Source organism: Ambystoma mexicanum, chromosome 9, assembly GCF_040938575.1.
Source record: "Ambystoma mexicanum isolate Mex_15411 chromosome 9, UKY_AmexF1_1, whole genome shotgun sequence".
Classification (NCBI taxonomy): Eukaryota; Metazoa; Chordata; class Amphibia; order Caudata; family Ambystomatidae; genus Ambystoma; species Ambystoma mexicanum.
Genome location: NC_090931.1, coordinates 513325275 through 513344456, shown reverse-complemented (window position 1 = coordinate 513344456; position 19182 = coordinate 513325275). Strand labels below are relative to the sequence as shown.

The 19182-nt window shown below is 50.5% G+C and overlaps 1 protein-coding gene across 4 annotated transcripts in view; it reads right to left on the bottom strand.

Annotated features, from left to right (window-relative positions):
* The window catches only part of CLUH (clustered mitochondria homolog), a 2231193-nt gene that overhangs the window by 1728262 nt on the left and 483749 nt on the right, over positions 1–19182 (bottom strand). For all 4 annotated transcript variants that reach the window (XM_069615061.1, XM_069615063.1, XM_069615062.1 and 1 more), the window contains exon 4: positions 16781–16924. In XM_069615061.1, the coding sequence (XP_069471162.1) occupies positions 16781–16924 (144 nt within the window). The remainder of the gene's footprint in view (positions 1–16780; positions 16925–19182) is intronic.

The following is a 19182-nucleotide window of genomic DNA, read 5'->3' as shown; positions in this document are numbered from 1 at the left end:
ATAAAGGCCTTGGCCGGGTGAATCAAGGCCTTTACCACCTTATGTGGGCATGTGGCCTTCACCTTGGGGGGGAGGGTCACCGCCTCGCTCCCCCTCGGCCGGATCCTTCGAGCTCGACCGGGGCCTCTCCAGAAGCTTCGCAGGGTTCTCGGCCTTCCTCTTCCCTGAGCCAGAGCGTTGGCTCATGGTTTTGTTTTTTTTGTGTAACTTTATTAGTTTTACAACCATGAAATAATAAGACATTACAAGACCGTGCACCGGTCACAAGACCCTTTACCCCCCCCTCCCTCCCTCGGAACGATCCCTGCTTGATGTCGGGCACAGTTTCACATCAGTTCTAGTGTTGTGGTTGTTCGGCACTCATGGCTGCTATTGGAGTGGCCGGTTGCCGTGACAGTTTTGTATTGGAGGTGGAGACTGTGAAATCGAGTCGTCGTCTGCATTTAACAGGTATGCAATATAGAGGCCCCAGATATCAGGGGGGCGTGCGTGGAGGGGCAGAGTTCGTAAGTAGCTCATTTCGGTGTCTTGACAGTAGGTGACATCGTGGAGCCATTGCTTTAGTTTTGGTGGCGGTCCTCTGCCCCAGTTGCAAGTTATTCATCTGCGTGCCAGGACTAAAAGTAGGTTCGCCAGTTTTCTGGTATGTTCTGGTAGTTGGTTGGTTGGTTAGACCCAGCATGGTCAGTGTTGGGTCAAGTTCTAGTTGCACTCGATTATAGCCGAGATTTTCTCTAGGACTGCTGTCCAGAAAGTTCCTATTTCGGGGCACGACCATGACAGGTGGACAAAGTCGGCTTCCGGGTGCCCACAGCGAGAGCATGAGGAGGATATTGTCGTCCTCTGGGCGTGAAGTCTTGCTTGAGTGTGGTAGACCTGATGGACAAAGTTGAAGTGAATTTGTTTATACATTGTGTTTATTGCCACTTTCTTTGTGAGTCGTAGTATGTATGACCAGTCTTCGTCGAGTATCGTAGTGTTCAGAGCTTTTTCCCACCTTGTTCGAGCTTTTAAGCAGCGAGTGAGTTTTTCTGTTAGCAAGGCTTTATAAATATTTGACACCAGGCGGCCATCTCCTTGGGTTTGAATCAGTCCGTGGAGCAGTAGCCAGGTCGGTGGTTGGAGCGGGAACGTGGGAAAGCTGGACTGTATGGCGTGTCGAGTTCGGTAGTACATGAAAACGTCGAGGGCGTTGTTTCCACCTTTGTCTCGAGCTTCCTGAATCGAGAGGAATGAGCCGTTCAGAAACAGGTCGCCCAATGAGTGGATTTGCAATTTCTTGCTCCAGCGCTGGAAAACCTTTTCAGATGTTATGGGTATCCCTGGAATACTTCTCACCGGAAGGAGGGGAGAATATCTGGTTTGGATTCCATTTCTTTTGGCGATTTTTTTCCAAATCGTGTGCTTCGTGACCATTGTGTTCATTGGCGTTGAGGGTGTCGGTGGTTCGTTAAGTATGACTGCGCGGAGAAGATAGAGTGTTGCCCGAGCTCTTTCGATTTGCACATGTGGCCGGATGAAGTGTGTTGCATACCAATGGCTCAGGAACTGTGCTTGCGCTGCCCAGTAGTAACTTTCTATATCGGGTAAAGCCAGTCCGCCTTGCGTTACGGGCAGAATCATAGTGCTGTGTGCTATTCAGGCCACCTTGCCAGCCCAGATAAGGTCAAGAAGGATGGATTTGATTCGCCGTAAGAATTCTTGCGTGAGTAGTAGGGGGATGTTTGTAAAGAGGTAGAGTAGTTTAGGGAGGATCACCATTTTCGCTAGGGACACACTGCCCCAAAGTGTGAGGGGAAGTGTTTTCCATCTGTTCGCTTTTGTTTGGATGGTGTCGAGTGTTTTCTCGTAGTTGTCTTGCATGATGTCAGTGCTGGTTGTGGACATGAGAATCCCCAGATATCGGACCTTCGAGTGTTGCCAGTGGAGGGCGAAATCGTCCTGAAATTCTTTGGTTGATTCGGTGAGGGGGAAAATTATCGATTTTGCATTGTTGATTTTTAGTCCTGAAAAGTTGCCGAATTTGAGGACTGCTCGCATCACCGGATTCAGGTTGTCATCTGGGTCGCGAAGGAAGAGTGCTATGTCGTCGGCGTAAAGTGAAACTACCATTTTGTGCGGGCCGAAGGCGAGGCCTCTGTGCAGATGATAAAGCCTTAGGTCAGACGCTAGGGGTTCCATGACCAGGGCGAAGAGCAATGCTGACAGTGGGCAGCCCTGTCTGGTCCCTCTGCTTAAGAGGATTTCGGAGGAGCTTTTGTTTCAGAGTTTGATTTTAGATGTCGGGTATTTGTAGAGAAGGCCTATCATTTGGATGAATCGTTTACCGAGGCCCATTTGTTCCAATTTTGCAAATAGAAAGGGCCATTCCACAGAGTCAAACGCCTTCTCGGCGTCGAGAAGTACTGCTACCGCTTGGTTTTCTGGGTTGAGGGCCTACATCGCTCCAAACATTCTTCTGAGGCCGAATGATGTATTTCTACCTGGAACGAATCCTGCTTGATCCACCAGAACCATTGCGGGCATGAGTGGCATCAACCTCCTAGTCTGGATCTTTGCAAAGATTTTGTTATCCAGATTGATTAGCGATATGGGCCTGTAGAAGGCACAATCATCCTTGGGTTTACCTGTTTTGTGCAGGAGAATGATATTCGCCGTGTAAAGAGTTGGTGGAAGTTGGTCTTTGGCTATGGCTTCTTCGAAGACTTGGAGCAGGAGCGGGGCAAGGATGTCTGCGAAAAATTTGTAAAATTCACCTGTTAGGCCGACCGGTCCTGGGGCTTTGGTGCTCGGCAATTCTTTAATGACTTCTAGGATCTCTGCTGAGGTGATGGGTGCGTTCAACGGCTCGTTTAACTCGGCACTCGTCCAATATAGTTCGGTTGTATTTAGGTATTCTGTTATTTCGGCGGGCTCCCTGGAATAATTGGAGTTATATAAGTTTTGGTAATATTTGCGGAATGTTTCCAGTATGTCGTCCTCAGAGTATACAAGGGTTCCCGACGTGTCCCGCACCGCCTCGACTGTCGTGGGTTTTCGTTCTGCGATTAGTCTTGCAAGTAACGCATCGGGTAGTTGCCCCTCGCCATACGGGTGGATTTTGTGGTGGCTTGCTAGGAATTTGGCTTCTCTATCTGCTAGTGATCTGAAGGTTTCCAATTCTGCCTTGAGAGCGGCCAGCGAGCCGGGGGTATTTGACTGTAGCTGATTGTTCAAGTTTTTTGAGGCGATTTTCACATGTGTTTGGTTCTTCCCTTAACCTCTTTAGGATTCCATTTTCTTTTGCTAGGCACACTCCTCTGATAAAACATTTCAGTGTCTCCCAGAGTGTTCCCGGCGAAGCTACCGTGCCTTGGTTTGTCTCGATAAATGCGCTCAGTTCGGAACGAAGTTCCTCGGCAAAGAGTTGATCTTGGAGGGCTCTGGGCTTGAATCTCCAATGAGACCTGGTGAAGTTGCTCCGAGATGTCGTGCACACTAAGGTGACCGCTGAATGGTCTGAGATGGACATGGGAAGGATTTGGCATTCGCCCCATTGGAGTCTGCTATGTGCCGGCACTAAGATGTAATCAAGTCTCAAGCTGGATTTGTGTACCCAGGAGTAGAAGGTGAACTCACGACATTCACAGTGTTTGCTCCTCCATATGTCAATGAGATTGTGTGCTTTTCATATTTCGGATATTTGCATACTCGCCTTGGAGCGAGGGGCGGTGGTTTTGTGTGATTTGTCTGTACGAGGATCGAGTGGGGTGTTCAGATCGCCACCCCATATTATTGTGGCTTCCCTGTTTGATGCAATGTGGGTCTAGACCCAGTCAAAATTATTGGGACCATCGATGTTGGGGCCGTAGGAGTTGATCATGATTATTTCTTCCCAGTCTATGGTTCCGTGGACGAGCAGTGTTCTCCCTTCGGAGTCGAATTAGTCTGAAGTTTGTTGATTTGCTGATGAGTATGGCGACTCCCCTTGCGTATGATGAAAACGAGGCGAAGTATCTGTGGCATCCCCATGTTTTTGCCCAGTGGTTTTCTGAGTTCGGTCGTAGATGTGTCTCTTGTATGAGAGCTACATCAACGTTGTGACGTCGGAGGTAGTGTAGCAACTTCCTGGTTTTGGAGGGCTGATTGCCTCCTTTAATGTTCCATGTAGCTAGTTTGAATTTGCTTAGAGTTGCTGCGTTGTTTCTGCTGCTCTATTACTGTTTGGTTGGTGGTTTTGAGTGCTTAAGGCCGCTTTTTGGGAGTGCATGTTGATTCGACAAGGATGTTCGTATATCCGAGGTAGAGACATTGGTCTCGGTCGCGTGCGGGTGGGGCTAGTTTTGGCCCCAGTCGGTGCACGTCTAAAACTCTTGGCTTGTTTCTTCTGGGAACACTTTCCCCAACTTGTGTCCCATCTCCCCTTTTTCCCTCCCCGTCGGGCAACCCCCAACCCGCCCGACTGTGACCCCACCCCAAGTAACATTGTGAACAGTGCTGTGCACGGGGCGCTGGTGCCCTCCAAGAACACCCATCCCGAGGTGTATATAACTGACTTTTGCTCATTTCCCGATCACCTAAGCCGAGCTGAATGTGGGGTGCTTTTCAGGGCGGATCGCTCCCATTCCTCGCTCTCCCTCGTGGTGGTCTAGGCATTTCACATAATGGGCGACATGCAACATTATTAAGAAAGATGTTGGCTTCTTCTGGTGACGTGAAGAATTGCGTTTTTTCAGCATGGAGGATACGTAATTTGGCTGGAAAAAGCATTGAATTTGCTCCTCTCAGAGGCGACGTTTAACTCCATCAAAGGCTCTTCGGGACGCTTGCACCGCTGGTGAAAAATCGGGGAAGATTTGGATTTTGTCACCGTCGAATTGAATGTCGCCTTTGTCCCTGGCAAACCTGAGCATTAGATTGCAGTCTCTGAAATTCGGCAGTTTGGCGATAATGGGGCGAGGTGCCGTTCCTGGAATTGGGCGGTTGGTTGGGACCCTGTGAGCTCTTTCAACCACAAATAGCGGCGAGAAGGGGGTTGTTCCAAAGATTTCTTTGCATAGTCGTTCCACGAAGTCTTCCATTTTTGCAGGATTTTGTTGCTCTCTGATCCCCACCAGTCTAATTTTGTTGCGGCGGCTGCGCCCTTCTAAGTCTTCGTTTTTGGCGACAATTTCTTTTACTTGGCGCTCTAATGATGACACTTTGGAGGACAAGGATGTGGTGTTGTCTTCCAGATCGGAGACCCTCTGTTCAACGGTGTCTAGCCTCTCGCCGTGTTTATCAAGGCGGTGTTGTGTTTGGTCGACTTTGGATGAGAGGGTGTCAATTTTGGCATCAAGGTTGCCTATGCCTGTTTTGAGTTCGAGCAATATTTCTCGTATGTCGAGAGATTGGGAGGGTATCGGCTTGGCCTCCCGTTCCATGCTTGGTGATGGCGCTATCTCTCAATTCGACTGCTTGGGAGTTTTGGCTATGGCCCCGGTTTCAAACATCAATTTCCGCTGCGATTTGTCAATTTTGCCCATGCTGACTTGGATTCCCGACTTTGCTGGGTGTAGGGGCAAAGGGCCCGGCCGTCTGGCTTGAGTAATAGTTGTGTGGCGCTGTGGTCGTTGTGTCTCGTTGTCGGGTTTCAGAATAACGGCAGAGGCCTTCCACAAGTTCGCCGGTGCCGAGGAGTTGTCGCAGCGCGGTGTGGGCCCCAGCGGCGAGTTCTCTCGCTATGTTCTTTGTTCGCTTGACCGCACTCGGCAGGACGTTTTGGAGATGGTGGGGCCGGGCCGTGTGGATTTAGGAGGCTGGAGAGTTTGAGAGTTTTAAAGTACTTCCACGGCCGGGCCCGAAAGGCCTGGATGGGGTAGCCGCGTGGGCCTCACGTTTGATCGTCGCGCGGGGTGTCCGATGTTGAGGGTCGTTCGCTGGAGATGGGGCTGTGGTTGGGGCCGTTAGGATTTCAAGGAGTTGGAGGCCTGTGGAATGTCCCTCACGCGGGGTTGGGCAGCCATGCGGGGATCTGCAGGCTGGGGATGAGACCTGGGGCGAAGCGGCCGAGGCCGGGGCGGCATCTCTCCTACCTGGCGTCGGTGGTGTATTCAGATACGTTCCCTCTCTCTCCGGCTGGGTCTGGGGGGGCTCTGTAGGCTGGAGGTGAGCGGCAGCGCTCTGATCGACCGGAGGGTCGATGGCGCAGGCGGGCCGGGCGGGTTCTCAGCCGACCCTGCTGTTCTCGTGCCGTGGATTTCTGGCCTGCCGCGGGCACCACCTCCAGGGGGCCCGGGCGCCGCTCACCCTGCCCGGTAGCCCGCTCCCCGATTGAATCCAGGGGTGATCGCTCGGGCGAGGATGACGCTGGAGGGTCGAACACCCCGCTGCAGAAGAGCCGCACCACCGCGGCCTCACCTACGCCGCCGCTGCGTTGACCAGGATAATGGCGGATGGCGTTGAAATTGGTATCCGCCAGACGTTAGAGACTTGGGGTATGATATCGAGACCGATGGGGAGGGATTCGGGGGAGAATGAAGCTATTTTATCAGGATCTTTCTCGGGATCGGTGCGGAGCTCTCTAGTGAGCTGCCATCTTGGTCGGCTCTCTAGCGCCCTCTCGTGTTGGCTCGTGGTTTATGGCGCTGGAGAGGATGCGCCCTGCCTGGCAGCAGAGGAGCCCGACCGTTCGGCGCTCCTGGTGCCCGCAGACTCGCGGTGCTTTGCCTTCTGTTGGGCCCCCGTCGCCAGGGCGCCCTCACAGGAATTAGAAGACCGCTCGGACTCCACCTCTATCCCGACTTCTCGACTGCGGTCCAGCGGGAACGCAAGACCTTCCAGGCGGTGAAACGCAGGTTGCGAGACCACTCCATAAAATACGCTATGCTCTACCCTGCCAAGCTTCGCATAGAGTACTCCAATCAGGTGCTGTTCTTCACTATCCCGGAAGAGGCTTCCAAGTTCATCGATGAACACTTCCCTGGCTGATCCCCTCCCTCTGATCTCGGCACAGCGGTGATCCTTGGTCCCCGATGGGAGGCGTTTGGTCCACTCGCCCCCCCGGAACTGGGACCATGCCAATCCTTTCTCCCGCAACCTGCTTGTTCAGCTCGACCTTGGTGCTCGCCCGCTGTTCCCTTGGCGAGAACTTTGTCTAATATGCATCTCTCATCCGTCACGGGCTTCCCATGCACTATTTGCTCTGCTGCAACCCGGAGCGTTACGGCCAGTCGGGCCTTCAGACCCCCAGGCGATGATGCCTCTGCTTTTGTTTTGTTTACTAAGGGATGGGCTGGTCATCCCTCTGATTGGGAGGGGGGTGTGGGTGGGGGTGGGGTATGTTGGGGTTGTTTGGGTTTTTGTTATTGGAAAAATGGCGATGGCAGCGAAGGCGAACTGTGCTGGGGCATTTGTGATATGCTCCTGTGGAACTGTTAATTTGACCTCTCGGTCCCCGACATTCAGCTTTATTCTTAATACCGCCATACTGTGACTGAGAGTGCCCTGACCTTTATGAGCTGGAATGTGCGAGGTCTGGGGAACTATAGGAAGATGAGACAGCTCCAGCTGCAGGCCGAACGCCACCGATCCAAGATTCTCTTCCTTCAGGAGACTCATGCTCGTTCTATACACTGCATGCGCTTCGCCAAATCCTGGGGTCCTCACCGGTTTTTCACTGATTATTCTTCCCAGAGCCGAGGAGTCATGACCCTCATTCATAGGAGCCTCCACTTTTCCCTCATCTCCTCGAAAATCGACCCCCAGGGTAGATATGTACTTCTTCACGCCATGCTGCACCATAAGGAAGTGATCCTCCTGAATATCTATGGCCCTAACCTTGACGACCCGGAATTTTATGTGCAGGTCACCTCCCTTCTCGATGGCTTCCCCCTTGTTCCAATCCTCTGGGGAGGGGATTTTAACACGATCTTCGATATAGCCCTGGATAGATCGGGCTCCAGGCCCCGTCACCTCTCCAGGGCGGCCTATGCGGCACTTTCCTCCCTTCCCCGTCTGGCCATGGTGGACGCGTGGAGGTTCTTCTACCCGGATTCCCGCATCTACTCCTTTTACTCCTCGGTTCACGACTCCTATTCTCGTATTGATAGGTGGGTGATTTCTAACATACTAGTCAAGAATGTAACACAACTAACGATCCTTCCGAGAACCCTCTCTGACCACTCTCCTGTCACCATTACAGTAGACTGGGGCCCCGATCCCGCCCGCTCCCGACACTGGAAATTAAAACCCCTTTCCCTGCTGGACCCTGAGTTTTGTACCGAACTTGAACTGTCGATTGAGGAGTACTTCGAGACCAATATGGGCTCGGTAACGTCCCACGCAACCCTATGGGAATCATTCAAGGCTTACACTAGAGGGATTGCGCTGTCTAAGGAAAGCTGGGTTCTTAAGTCAATCCGCAGAGACCTCGCCGCCAGCGAATCCAGACTTTCATCTCTGGAAGCCACATGCTCACTACACTCCACTCCGGGCAACCTCGCTAGCATTGGGGAGGAACTGGATAACTTCCGCTCTCTTGCGGACCGCGAGCAGAGGTTCCTCGATAACCCTGGTGTGGCTAGGAGGTACGGGGAGGGGGAACGCCCCGGCCGCTTCCTCGCTAGGTTGATCCGGCGTGAGACGGGGCCCCCGCACATCCTCGGGGTTGAGAGATCTGACGGTTCCATGGCGGTCTCTTCACAGGAGATCAATAGGGAATTCTTCACCTTCTATGAATCTTTGTACTCCAATGCCGATGAAGTCTCGTTGGCGGAGATTGACTCCTTTCTCGATACCCTTCCTCTATCGACCCTATCCCCGGAGGCCGCGGGCTCCCTCGACTCCCCACTCACACGGGAGGAGCTCTCGACCGCAATTGACTCCCTATCCTCGGGCCGCACACCTGGCTCGGACGGTATTCCAGTCGAGTTCTACAAACGCTTCAAGGCACAACTGATTCCCCATTTGCTGGCTCTCTGGGAGGAATCTGTTGGGGCTGGGGCACTTCCTCCTTCTCTCCGTGAAGCCACGATCGCTGTGCTACTTAAACCCGGCAAACCCCCTTCACAGTGCGGCTCGTATCGCCCACTGTCCCTCATAAACTGCGATGTCAAAATATTTGCCAAGGCTCTGGCTCTCCGGCTGGCTCCCCTTCTGCCATCTATTATCCATCCAGATCAGGCCGGTTTTATCCCAGGTCGCTCCACTTCCCTGAACTTGAGGCGGCTATTCAACATTATTGATAGAATCAGCCCCGACACACACGCTGTGGCTGTTGCCCTTGACATGCAAAAGGCATTCGACTCGGTCTCATGGAAGTATTTATGGCGAGTCCTTGAGTGCTGTAAATTCGGCCCCTCTTTTATCTCCTGGATCAGACTGCTTTATTCTGAACCGGTTGCCAGGGTCAGTACGGTGGACCGATACTCTCCCCTTTTCAAGATCGCCAGGGGAACGAGACAGGGATGTCCCTTTTCTCCCCTGATCTTTGCGATAGCAATCGAGCCGTTCGCCGACATGCTCCGCCAACGTCATGCCGACAAGGGTCTCCGCTCCACGGGACACACAGACATAGTGCCCCTCTATGCAGATGATGCCTTGCTGTTTGTGCGCTCTCCCTCGGCCAACTTACCCCCTATACTTGCAGACATTAGTCGCTTCGGCCGGATCTCTGGCCTTAAAGTGAACTGTTCGAAATCTACCCTTTTTCCGCTCACGGAATGCACCCCTCACTTCCCTGATGCCTTCGGTTTCACTTGGGCTCAAGACACATTTACGTACCTTGGGACGGTGGTGACTCGCCAACACGAGCGGACATTCCACGAAAACTACCAGAAATACCTCACGCACTTGACAGCCAAGATTCAGGTCTGGGACAAGCTCCCAATATCTCTGGCTGGCAGAATTGGCCTGTTGAAGATGGTAGTATTACCCCAACTGCTCTATAGGTTCGCTAATGTTCCCTTATGGCCGGGGGCGGGCTTTTTCCGCGAATTAGACTGCACCGTGAACTCCTTTCTTTGGCACTCGGGTGCGGTTCGTCTTAAAATCGGGACCCTCTCCACCCCCATGTCTTACGGGGGCTTCGGTGCCCCTAACTTTCTTAAATACTGGATGGCGTCACAAATCCAATATACCTCCTATTGGTTTGATACCACGGATCCTGCCCCGCATGTCCGACTTGAGAGGCTCGCAGTAGCTGACCGAGACATCCGCTCCCTGGTGCTACAACCCGCCCCCTTGACTCGGAACTCGCAGAGCCCGGTTGCCTGCACAGCCGTTGCACTGGCAAAAACGTGGAGTCTGTTGGGGACTGCCTACGCCTTCCACGGTAATCTTCCACTGTGGAACTTTCTCCCCGGGGTCCCGCGGGTCCCATTGGTAGCAGTGCGCCGATGGGCGGACCTGGGCTTCGAACTGCTACGCGACGTGTTCGACCAGGGTATATTCGTCGAATGGTCTGACCTCCCCCTACCCCTGAGAAGGGGCCAGAGCGTATGGCTCCAATATGCATCCCTTCGAAAGACCCTTAAACGACACTACCAAACATTCCCCGCAATACCGCCTGATGACCCTGCTATAGACGAGCTCACTTCTCCCACCCCTAGGAGGGGCAAGATCTCTAGGCTATACACCATGCTGCAGTCCAGATCGATTCCAGACTTCACCAAACTGAAACTCGCCTGGGAGGCGGACCTTGGTGTGGAGATGTCCGATGATCGTTGGACCCACCTATGCGACCGCACACAACGGGTTTCTTTCAACTCTCGGTTCAAACTTATCCAATTCAAAGTTCTTCACAGATTCCACTATACCCCGATCAGACTACATCGTATGTCGGCCGACTACCCTGCCAACTGCCCCAGATGTGGTCGGGATGAGGCTGACTATATCCATATGATCTGGTCTTGCCCTCGCCTGGCCCAGTTCTGGGAGGCCGTCTGCTCGACTGTATCCACCGTGACGGACCACCCCATTGCTCTCTCCCCGCTGGTATGTCTCTTCCACGATCTCCCGGGCCTCCCCCGAGACTCCAAGAAACTAGCTGGTCTTTGCCTCCTCCTCGCGGTGCGCTCTATCCTGCTCTGTTGGCTTCGCCCCTTCCCTCCTACACATGCCCAATGGTTGAGGGCGGTCACATGGGCCTCTGATGCGGAAGAGGCCTGGTCCCACCTACAACCCACACATTCCAGACCGAGAAATATTTGGCTTCGATTCCGCTCTTATATCTTAGACCTGGCCGTGACTCAGACCTCCCCTCCTTCTCCGGTTTCCCCTGGCCAGCCTGGGTCCTCAGCTCAGTCATAGCTCCCCGATACCCTCCTACAAGATCTCACTGCTTTTTGCTCTTTGATTGTTCGAAATGTGAAGTAACATCTGCATACCAATGCTATGTATACTGTTCTTTTACAATGTTTTGCCTGGCGCTGTTCGCCTGTGTTTTGCTGCCACGCTTATAATAAAAAGAAGTTTAAAAAAAAAAGAAGACCGCTCGGACTACTACTTGTCACCTGACGGGCTCTTTCCTTCCAGCCAGTTGGAGAGACGAAGGTGTCGGTCCCTGATGGTCCGTTCCGACACGTTCCTGCAAAACGTACAGTCCTCCTCCACGTGCGTTTTATCCTCAAGAAGGCAGTAGAGACATTTCGAGTGCTCGTCCTCGAACACATTTTGCAGCTGGCATTCAGGGCAAACCCTGAACAGCTTTCCAGGCGTCGAGCTTCCTTTCTCCTGGGCCATGTTCGGGTAGACCGCAGAAACTCCTGGACTCCAAGAAGCGTAACTCGACGAAATCTTCACCCTTGAGGGGCGTAGAAAAATCCGACACGGATCCCCGTTAATCGGATGTAGAGACGGTGGAGCTTGAGGCTCTATTTGACCGAAAAATTAGAAATTCCCTTTGAAAAAAGCGCAAAAATGCAGCAAAAGCTCAAGAGCTAAACATGAGGACTCCCAACACTTGAGCGTGCAGTAAAAATCTGAGGATGGCTGCCAGAGACGGGGCTTAGGGAGAGGGCAGACATTGGCTGGGGGCAGTATGACCCAGAGACCAGTGATTGGTTACTACTGAGAAAGACAGATCAGAAACAAAACTGATACTGATTTTTTCTTTACCGAGGATTCCCGGCCTGACGACGGGGAATATTCATGAGCATGTGACTCCATGCCAGACGCCTTGCTGGAGAACCAGAGCTCCCTGTCGTAGAGCACCACAATGGCAAGGGCGTTGTCCGCCTTGATGGTCGTCGCTGTCGATATGATGACCCGTCGTCCCATGGCGTCCAACTTGTTGACGCGGAAGAGCCAGAAGATTTCTTCCTCCCCGCCGAGACAACCGAATCCAGGGAAGGCTGGGACCTCAAATACTTGGGTGCAGAGTCCGGCACCCTGTACTTCTTTTCGTACCGGTCCCTCTTCACAGGGGCGAGTACGGCTTCTTCATAAGGGACAATCCCTCGTCCCAAATGTCCAACAGCGGGATCGACAGCACAGTCTTCCTTTTAGTCTTGCAGCGTTGGTACAGGAAACCCTCTTTCTTCTTTTTCTCAGTGGTCAGTTGAAACATCTCCAAGGCCCTAGAGATCATGGCATGGAACAAACCTATCTCGTCGGGAGGTGAAGCGGAGACGGGAGGTCTCCTAACCCACCTCATCGTCCGTGCCAGTCATCGCCGTCTCCGGGTCCGTCTCATCCCTCAGCGGAGGGGAGGGAGGCAAAGGGTGATAAGGCAGTGGCAGGTGAACTGTCCTCTTCTTGGCAGGTCCCCCGCCGGTGGAAGGGGCACCCTCGTCCAGATCTCGGAGCACAAGGTGTGCAGTGCCTGGAGAATGTCTACTGAAATGTCCACTGGGGTTTGAGGTGGTTGCTGAGGCGGTTGCTGAGGTGGCGGATGTGAGAGCGACAGAGGCTGCAGTGTAGGGTCCTCTACGCCCTGCTCTTCCTCGTCGGTCTCGTCGCCACTCTCGACGTCTCCCTCGTCGGGGTCCCTCCCGTAGGATTTGGCCTCAACAAACTTCTTTTCCAAAATGGTCTGTAGAATAGAAAACTCCTCCTCAGAGGAGATATCCATGCCCTGCAGGGCTCCCATGCACCCCCCCCTTCTCTGCGACCAGGGGAGGCGGCTTCGGGGAGATGGTGGGCATTGCCTTCTCTGGTGTCTTCTCTATGGGCTGAAAAGAAGATTCCCTCCTGGCAGGCAGGGAAACTCTCGCCTTGGGGGCTGCACCCTGCAAATCCTCATCCAGCGCCCTTCACTAGGGACGCCACCACTCCTTCATTGGAAGGATTCGCCGGGTGAAATGGCCATAACGACCTTGGTTGAGCTTGAGGCCTTCACCTTGGGGGCAGAGGGGGAGGGTCAGCACCCTGATCCCCCTTGGCTTTCTCCGTCTGGTCCGTCCAGTGCTTCTCCATAAATTTACCTGGGTAGTCCGACTTCTTCGCCAAACCGGAGCGTTGGCTCGTGGCCGAAGGTGCTGGAGACACTGTGCTCGCCCTGGCCGCCGGGGAGCATGTTGCAACGGCGCTCCCGGTGACTGCGGACTCGCAGTGCTTGGTCTTATATTGGGCCCCCGTCGCCGAAGCGCCCTCAAAGGTCTTAAAAGACCGCTCAGTTTTCTTCTTGTGGCTGGGGGAGGCATGCTGCCAGGACTCACCCGTAGCAGGGGCCTTGGCCTGGAGCCACTCGGTGAGACGCCTGTGCCGATCCTTCACGGTGCGGGGTACCATCTCCTTGCAAACCACACAGTCAACCTCCATGTGCGTTTTGTCCGAATGCAGGCAATAGAGGCACAGGGAATGCCCATCGTCCAAGTAGATGTTTCCTAGAAGACATTTCTGCAATCCTCGACTGAGAAATAGCCCTTGACGGGCTCTGAAGAAACCGAAACGGGTCCCTGTTAATCAGAAGATGGATCGATGGAGCTTGAGGCTCGATTGACTGAAAAAAAGGAGTAGAACTCTTAGAAAAATCGCAAAACGCAGTAAAAGCTCGAGAGCTATAGCACAAGGACTCCCAACACTTGAATGTGTGGTAAAAATCTGAAGATGGCTGCCAGAGGCGGGGTTTAGGTAGAGGGCAGTCATTGGCTGGGGGCAGTATGACCCAGAGACAAGCGATTGACAGTTCAGAAGTGAAACAAACTGGTTTCTTTACTGAGGATTCCCAGCCTGACGACGGAGAATATTCATGAGCATGTGAATCCATGCCAGACCCCATGCTGGAGAAGAGGGAGACCTAAGGTGTCTCTTCTTCGATGAAGACGAAGACTGCCTCGATCGACTCCTCGACCGGGACCTTTTTGATCTTTTATGTCAGGTAGACTCTCTAGACACCTCAGACTTCCTTTCCTTCTTCGAAGAAGACTACGAAGCCTCCCTCCGCACCACCAGTTTACCTCTGCATTCCCGAAGAGCTTTTTCTGTCATGGACTGACAGGATCCACAGTCATCGGTACGGTGCCCGGTACCCGGACACCACAGGCCGACGCGGTGCGGATCAGTTATAGACATCTTCTACCCGCAGTCGTAGCATTTCTTAAACCCCGACTTTGGGGTTGAAAGGGTAGAAGAAGACATTTTTCAACAGAAAAGCTAACCGTGCTGTTACTACTCAAAGCAAAAGCTTTCAGAAAAACTGAACTGAACCCAACGGGCGCTGCACAAGCTATTGGTATTAACGATGAGATCGATTCTCTACGGAGGCCCTCGAGGCACATCGACACTGCAACATGGAGTACAGCGCCCTCTACCGAGAATCGTTTTTTCTTAAGCAGCAAAGCTGGCGAGATATGAATATCAAATATGAGGAATACGTGGGAGGACACAATCCCTTCGAAACACGTTTTGGCAAAGTCAATAGGTAGGTAAAGCATTTCAAATTCAAGGATGCAAAAACAAAAGAATCAAAGATTAGGTGTCCTCTCTCAGTCCCCACCACACTAGGGGAAGCCTAGGGACGATCATTTGCCAGAACTCCACAGATCAAGACCAGGAAAGGTAGAGGTACAGTAAGGACTTTGCATGTGTACACCCCTATGGCGGGAAGGAGGCTGAAAACAGCAAGGCAGGCGTGTCCCCCTTACTCAGATTCACCTAGGAACCACCCATAGGACTCATCCATTCGCTGGGCACAATTACTGCTGTTTAAGGCTCTGTTGCGTGGGGGCCCAGGGGTCACAAATTGAGTGGTTACTTATCATTGTTATTGGTCCCGGCTCAGTGGCGTTTCTAAACCCCGGTGAGACACTTCCTGATGCTGGACAACTCGGGAACTACAAGAGTCCCACGACAACAGTAGACCACCCCAGGACAAGATGAAAGTGGGCAGCAGCAATGATGACTGCACTCAAGAGGTGACAGACGACTCATGTAACAAACACAAATAGACTGCTACTGTAATGCCACTCTGGGTTTGAGTGCAGCAACTGCAGGAGGAGTGACTTTGCTCACAAGCTGGATACTTGCAGGGTTCCGAGGCGAAATTTGGAATAGCGACAGATGAACATAAGGGGTCTGGACTGAGCTGGTCAGCCATAGGACACTTCCAAAAGGCTTCAGAGCACAGAGGTGTAAACCGATTGTTCCCACCAGCCCAAAGGTCAAAAAACAGATGGGTGCCAGGAGATCCGTCCAAAGGAACAGGGCTTCACTTTGGAATTGATTGGAGTTAATCCTGGAAGCCTTCAACTGCCATCCTCAGGTCTTCAGCTGGTAGCAACGCTACATAGTTGTCTTGGCTGCAAAGATGATCTTAAGAATGGCTGCCGGAGTCCTCCTTTTATCTTCGATTTAGTCAGGGTCGCCCTTTGCCCACCAATGGAAAGGATCTGCACCACTTAAAATGGCAATGGCTCTCTAATCCTGAAGAATCGCTAATCCTGTAGACCCTCTTCTCCCGCATTTGCACAGCGACACCCCCCTCCCCGCCACACCCTCCCGGCCAGGATGTGGATTGGTACCAGACTGTCAAAGCCCCCACATCAGCCAGAGGCACACACTGATGCTGTGCCTGGGAAAGCACTTTCCATCTATAGTGTTTCCTGACCTGAGATGGCAGGAAGCATGCCAAAGGAAAAGATGCCAAAAAGACATGGTGAAAAATGCATGGCTCTGCCATTTTGAGTATACGGTTTGAGTATATGGTACTCAAGAAAGCATTATCCATTAAAATGTAAAAGTGCATGCGTGAAAAACAAAAAAAACAAACAATAGGAAAATATCTGCTGCTGCCAGCAACACAACTGAAAGTAACAAAAATGTTACTAAGAGAAAAAGAAAACGGGATACAAATTACCTCTGCTGCACTTCACTGTATGGTGATGCGTGCATCTTAAAAACAACAATGAATTTCATGTAGTGAGACAGAGCCCCCTGTACGGAAAGCCTTATGGACTGACCAGTGTCCCCAAAACAGATGACAAAAGCAAGTTAAGTGAAGCAAAAAGGCTTTACTTATCTTTAAAAAAAAGTCAGATCAGGAGTCAATTAACAGCAAAAAGGTGTGGGGTAACATTGATATCATTTGAGGGAAAGCTGCAAAAAAGAAAATCTTTCCTAACACAAATTTGAGAGTCAAAGCTTCCTGATGAATAATACTGCATACCAGCTGCCTCCTAGGAATTTATTTGGGACATGAAGTTTAAAAAAAATCCAATTAGCTGTAATAAGTGATGAAGCAAAGAAGTTTTATATTGTTAACTTACAAGACAGAGCTATGTATCCACTATGCAAAGGTCCACCTTAACAAAAGAAATAAAATACATGAAACAACCCCTGCATCAGAATGTAGTCCATTGACAACGATGTACTTATTTCTCACCTACAAGGTCTCCGTCGGTGAAAACAGTCAAGAAGGAGAGAGAGTTGCAGTCCACACCATTGAAGCAATCTGATAGATCCATGCTCTTCAGAAGGTCTCTAATGTGGCGCACATGGATCCGAGCTTCGCGCACCGTGTAGGGCTCTGCAAAACCATAAAAGACAAGATCACAGCTTTGGGATAAGAAGCACTGCCATTCTCCATAGTTCACTTCTCATATGCAGCATAGGAAAAAGATGAAAATCACAGCCAGGACAAATATTAAGTATTGTTTTCAAGAAGACTTTTCCCTTTTACTCAATGTTGAAGTATTCAAGATGAGCCACCATTTTACATGCACAATGACGAATGATACAAACATTTTATTCCCTTATCAATATCTCCTGATCATTCCCGAGCATCTATCTTCTTCATTCTTCTGCTGGATTTCTGTCAGAGCATATAGGTGGTGAAAGGAGTTTGTGCTTCTGAGTACCACATACTAAGAAAACATATAGCAACAAAGAAAACAAGGTTTGATCAAAGACTTTCGCTCTGATTTCGTATTTATTTATTTTCAATAAACAAAATATACATTACCAAAAGTTCAGAGTATCAAACATAACACTCAGTGTTTCATAGGTACCGAAGCAAAAACGAAAGTCCAAATCATGGATAAAAATTGAAACATTTCTGATAATACAAGACACATTTCGTATCAATCACAATATAAGATACCTAATCCAAAATATTACAATTAATCTAAAATAAATAAATAAAAATAAATAACACAACATAGAACATTACAAAGACAAAGACCACACACAGACTACATAAAACAGAACAAAAACAAAACAGGGGGAAATCCTCAACTGATACACATAAATAAATCAGATAGTCGGATCCAATAGAAACAACTAATCCTCAGATACACATTCACCATATAGATCTGTAAATGGTTTCCAAAGATCTTGATACTTATTTTCCTTTCCTTGTCTCACAAACATCACCCGCTCAAAGTTTGACAATACCAACAAATCATTAATCCAATTCTCTACTCTGGGCTTCTTTCTCGTCTTCCACACCATTAGTATTTGTTTCACTGCGACCACAAGTGCCTTGTCAGCCAATTGTCCACATTGACGAGCAACCGCACAACGCCCCCTACCCGACAACAGCAACACCTGCATAGGCATCCTGGGAAAACGCGCAGACAAAATCGCCTCCAGCCTATCTAATATCTCCAGCCAAAATTCTAACACCCGAGGACAATACCATAACATATGGATCAACGTTCCCTTCTCCTTCCCACACCCCCAACACAAGTCATCAGCAGTCAATCCCAACTTATACATACGCAATGGAGTCCAATACAGATGCCCTAACACTTTCAAATTAATCAATCTCAACCCGAGATCCAACCTACTCCTATAACCTACATTCCACATAAATTCCCACTCCTTTTCTGTAATATCACACCCCAACTACTGTTTCTACCTCTCCAATGCTTTCCTATCAGCATCAACATCCTTAGAACATATCGGCATCAAGCCGGTATAAGTGCATACCATTCGCGGCGATGACATAAGAATCTGACCACCCGCCGATACCACTTCCAAACAACCTGACAGCATTGCCAACCTTTCACTCAACAAAGCTTTCAATTTCACGAATCTATTTCGTTCTCTCCCTGCCAAATGAAACGTCCTCTGCAACTCCTCGAATGACAATATACGGCCATCACGCACCACATCTCTGATACATAAAATCCCTTTCGAGACCCAACTTCTCCAACAAAAGGATTTATTGGCAAATTGTAAACTCGGGTTAAGCCAAATAGACACTCCATAGTGTAAGTACAAGTTCCCTTGAAAGACTCAACCACCACACCAAAACCTCTTTAGACACTGCAATAGTCGGAAGTCTACTACCCCTCCCTGGCAGAAATCCCATTGAGGTAACAGCATGCAACGGAAAACCATTCAATTTATGTCTTTCAATAAGCACCCACAAGGGTTCTGGCCCATTCCCCACAGAAAAATAATATGAAGCTTTTTTCAAAATAAACCCTCTATAGTAGCGTTCCAAGTCAGGGTACCCAAAACCCCCATTTTCAGTACTAGGTGTCAGAATAAACTTAGGAATCTTAGGTCTCTTTTTATCCCCCCACAGAAAGTTCTGAAGAACACAGTCTATACTAGCCAGCATCTTTTTTGAACATTTCAGAGGCAAAGATTGCACAACATAAAGTATCTTTGGCAAAAGAGTCATCTTAATAGCGTTGACTTTAGCCCAAATCCCCATCGGTAAACGTTCCCATCTTCTAATATCCTTACTCAAGACAGCCACCAATTTACCTACATTAAATTCCACCATTTTTTTGACATCCTTAGTCAGATAAACACCCAAATACTTCACATGGG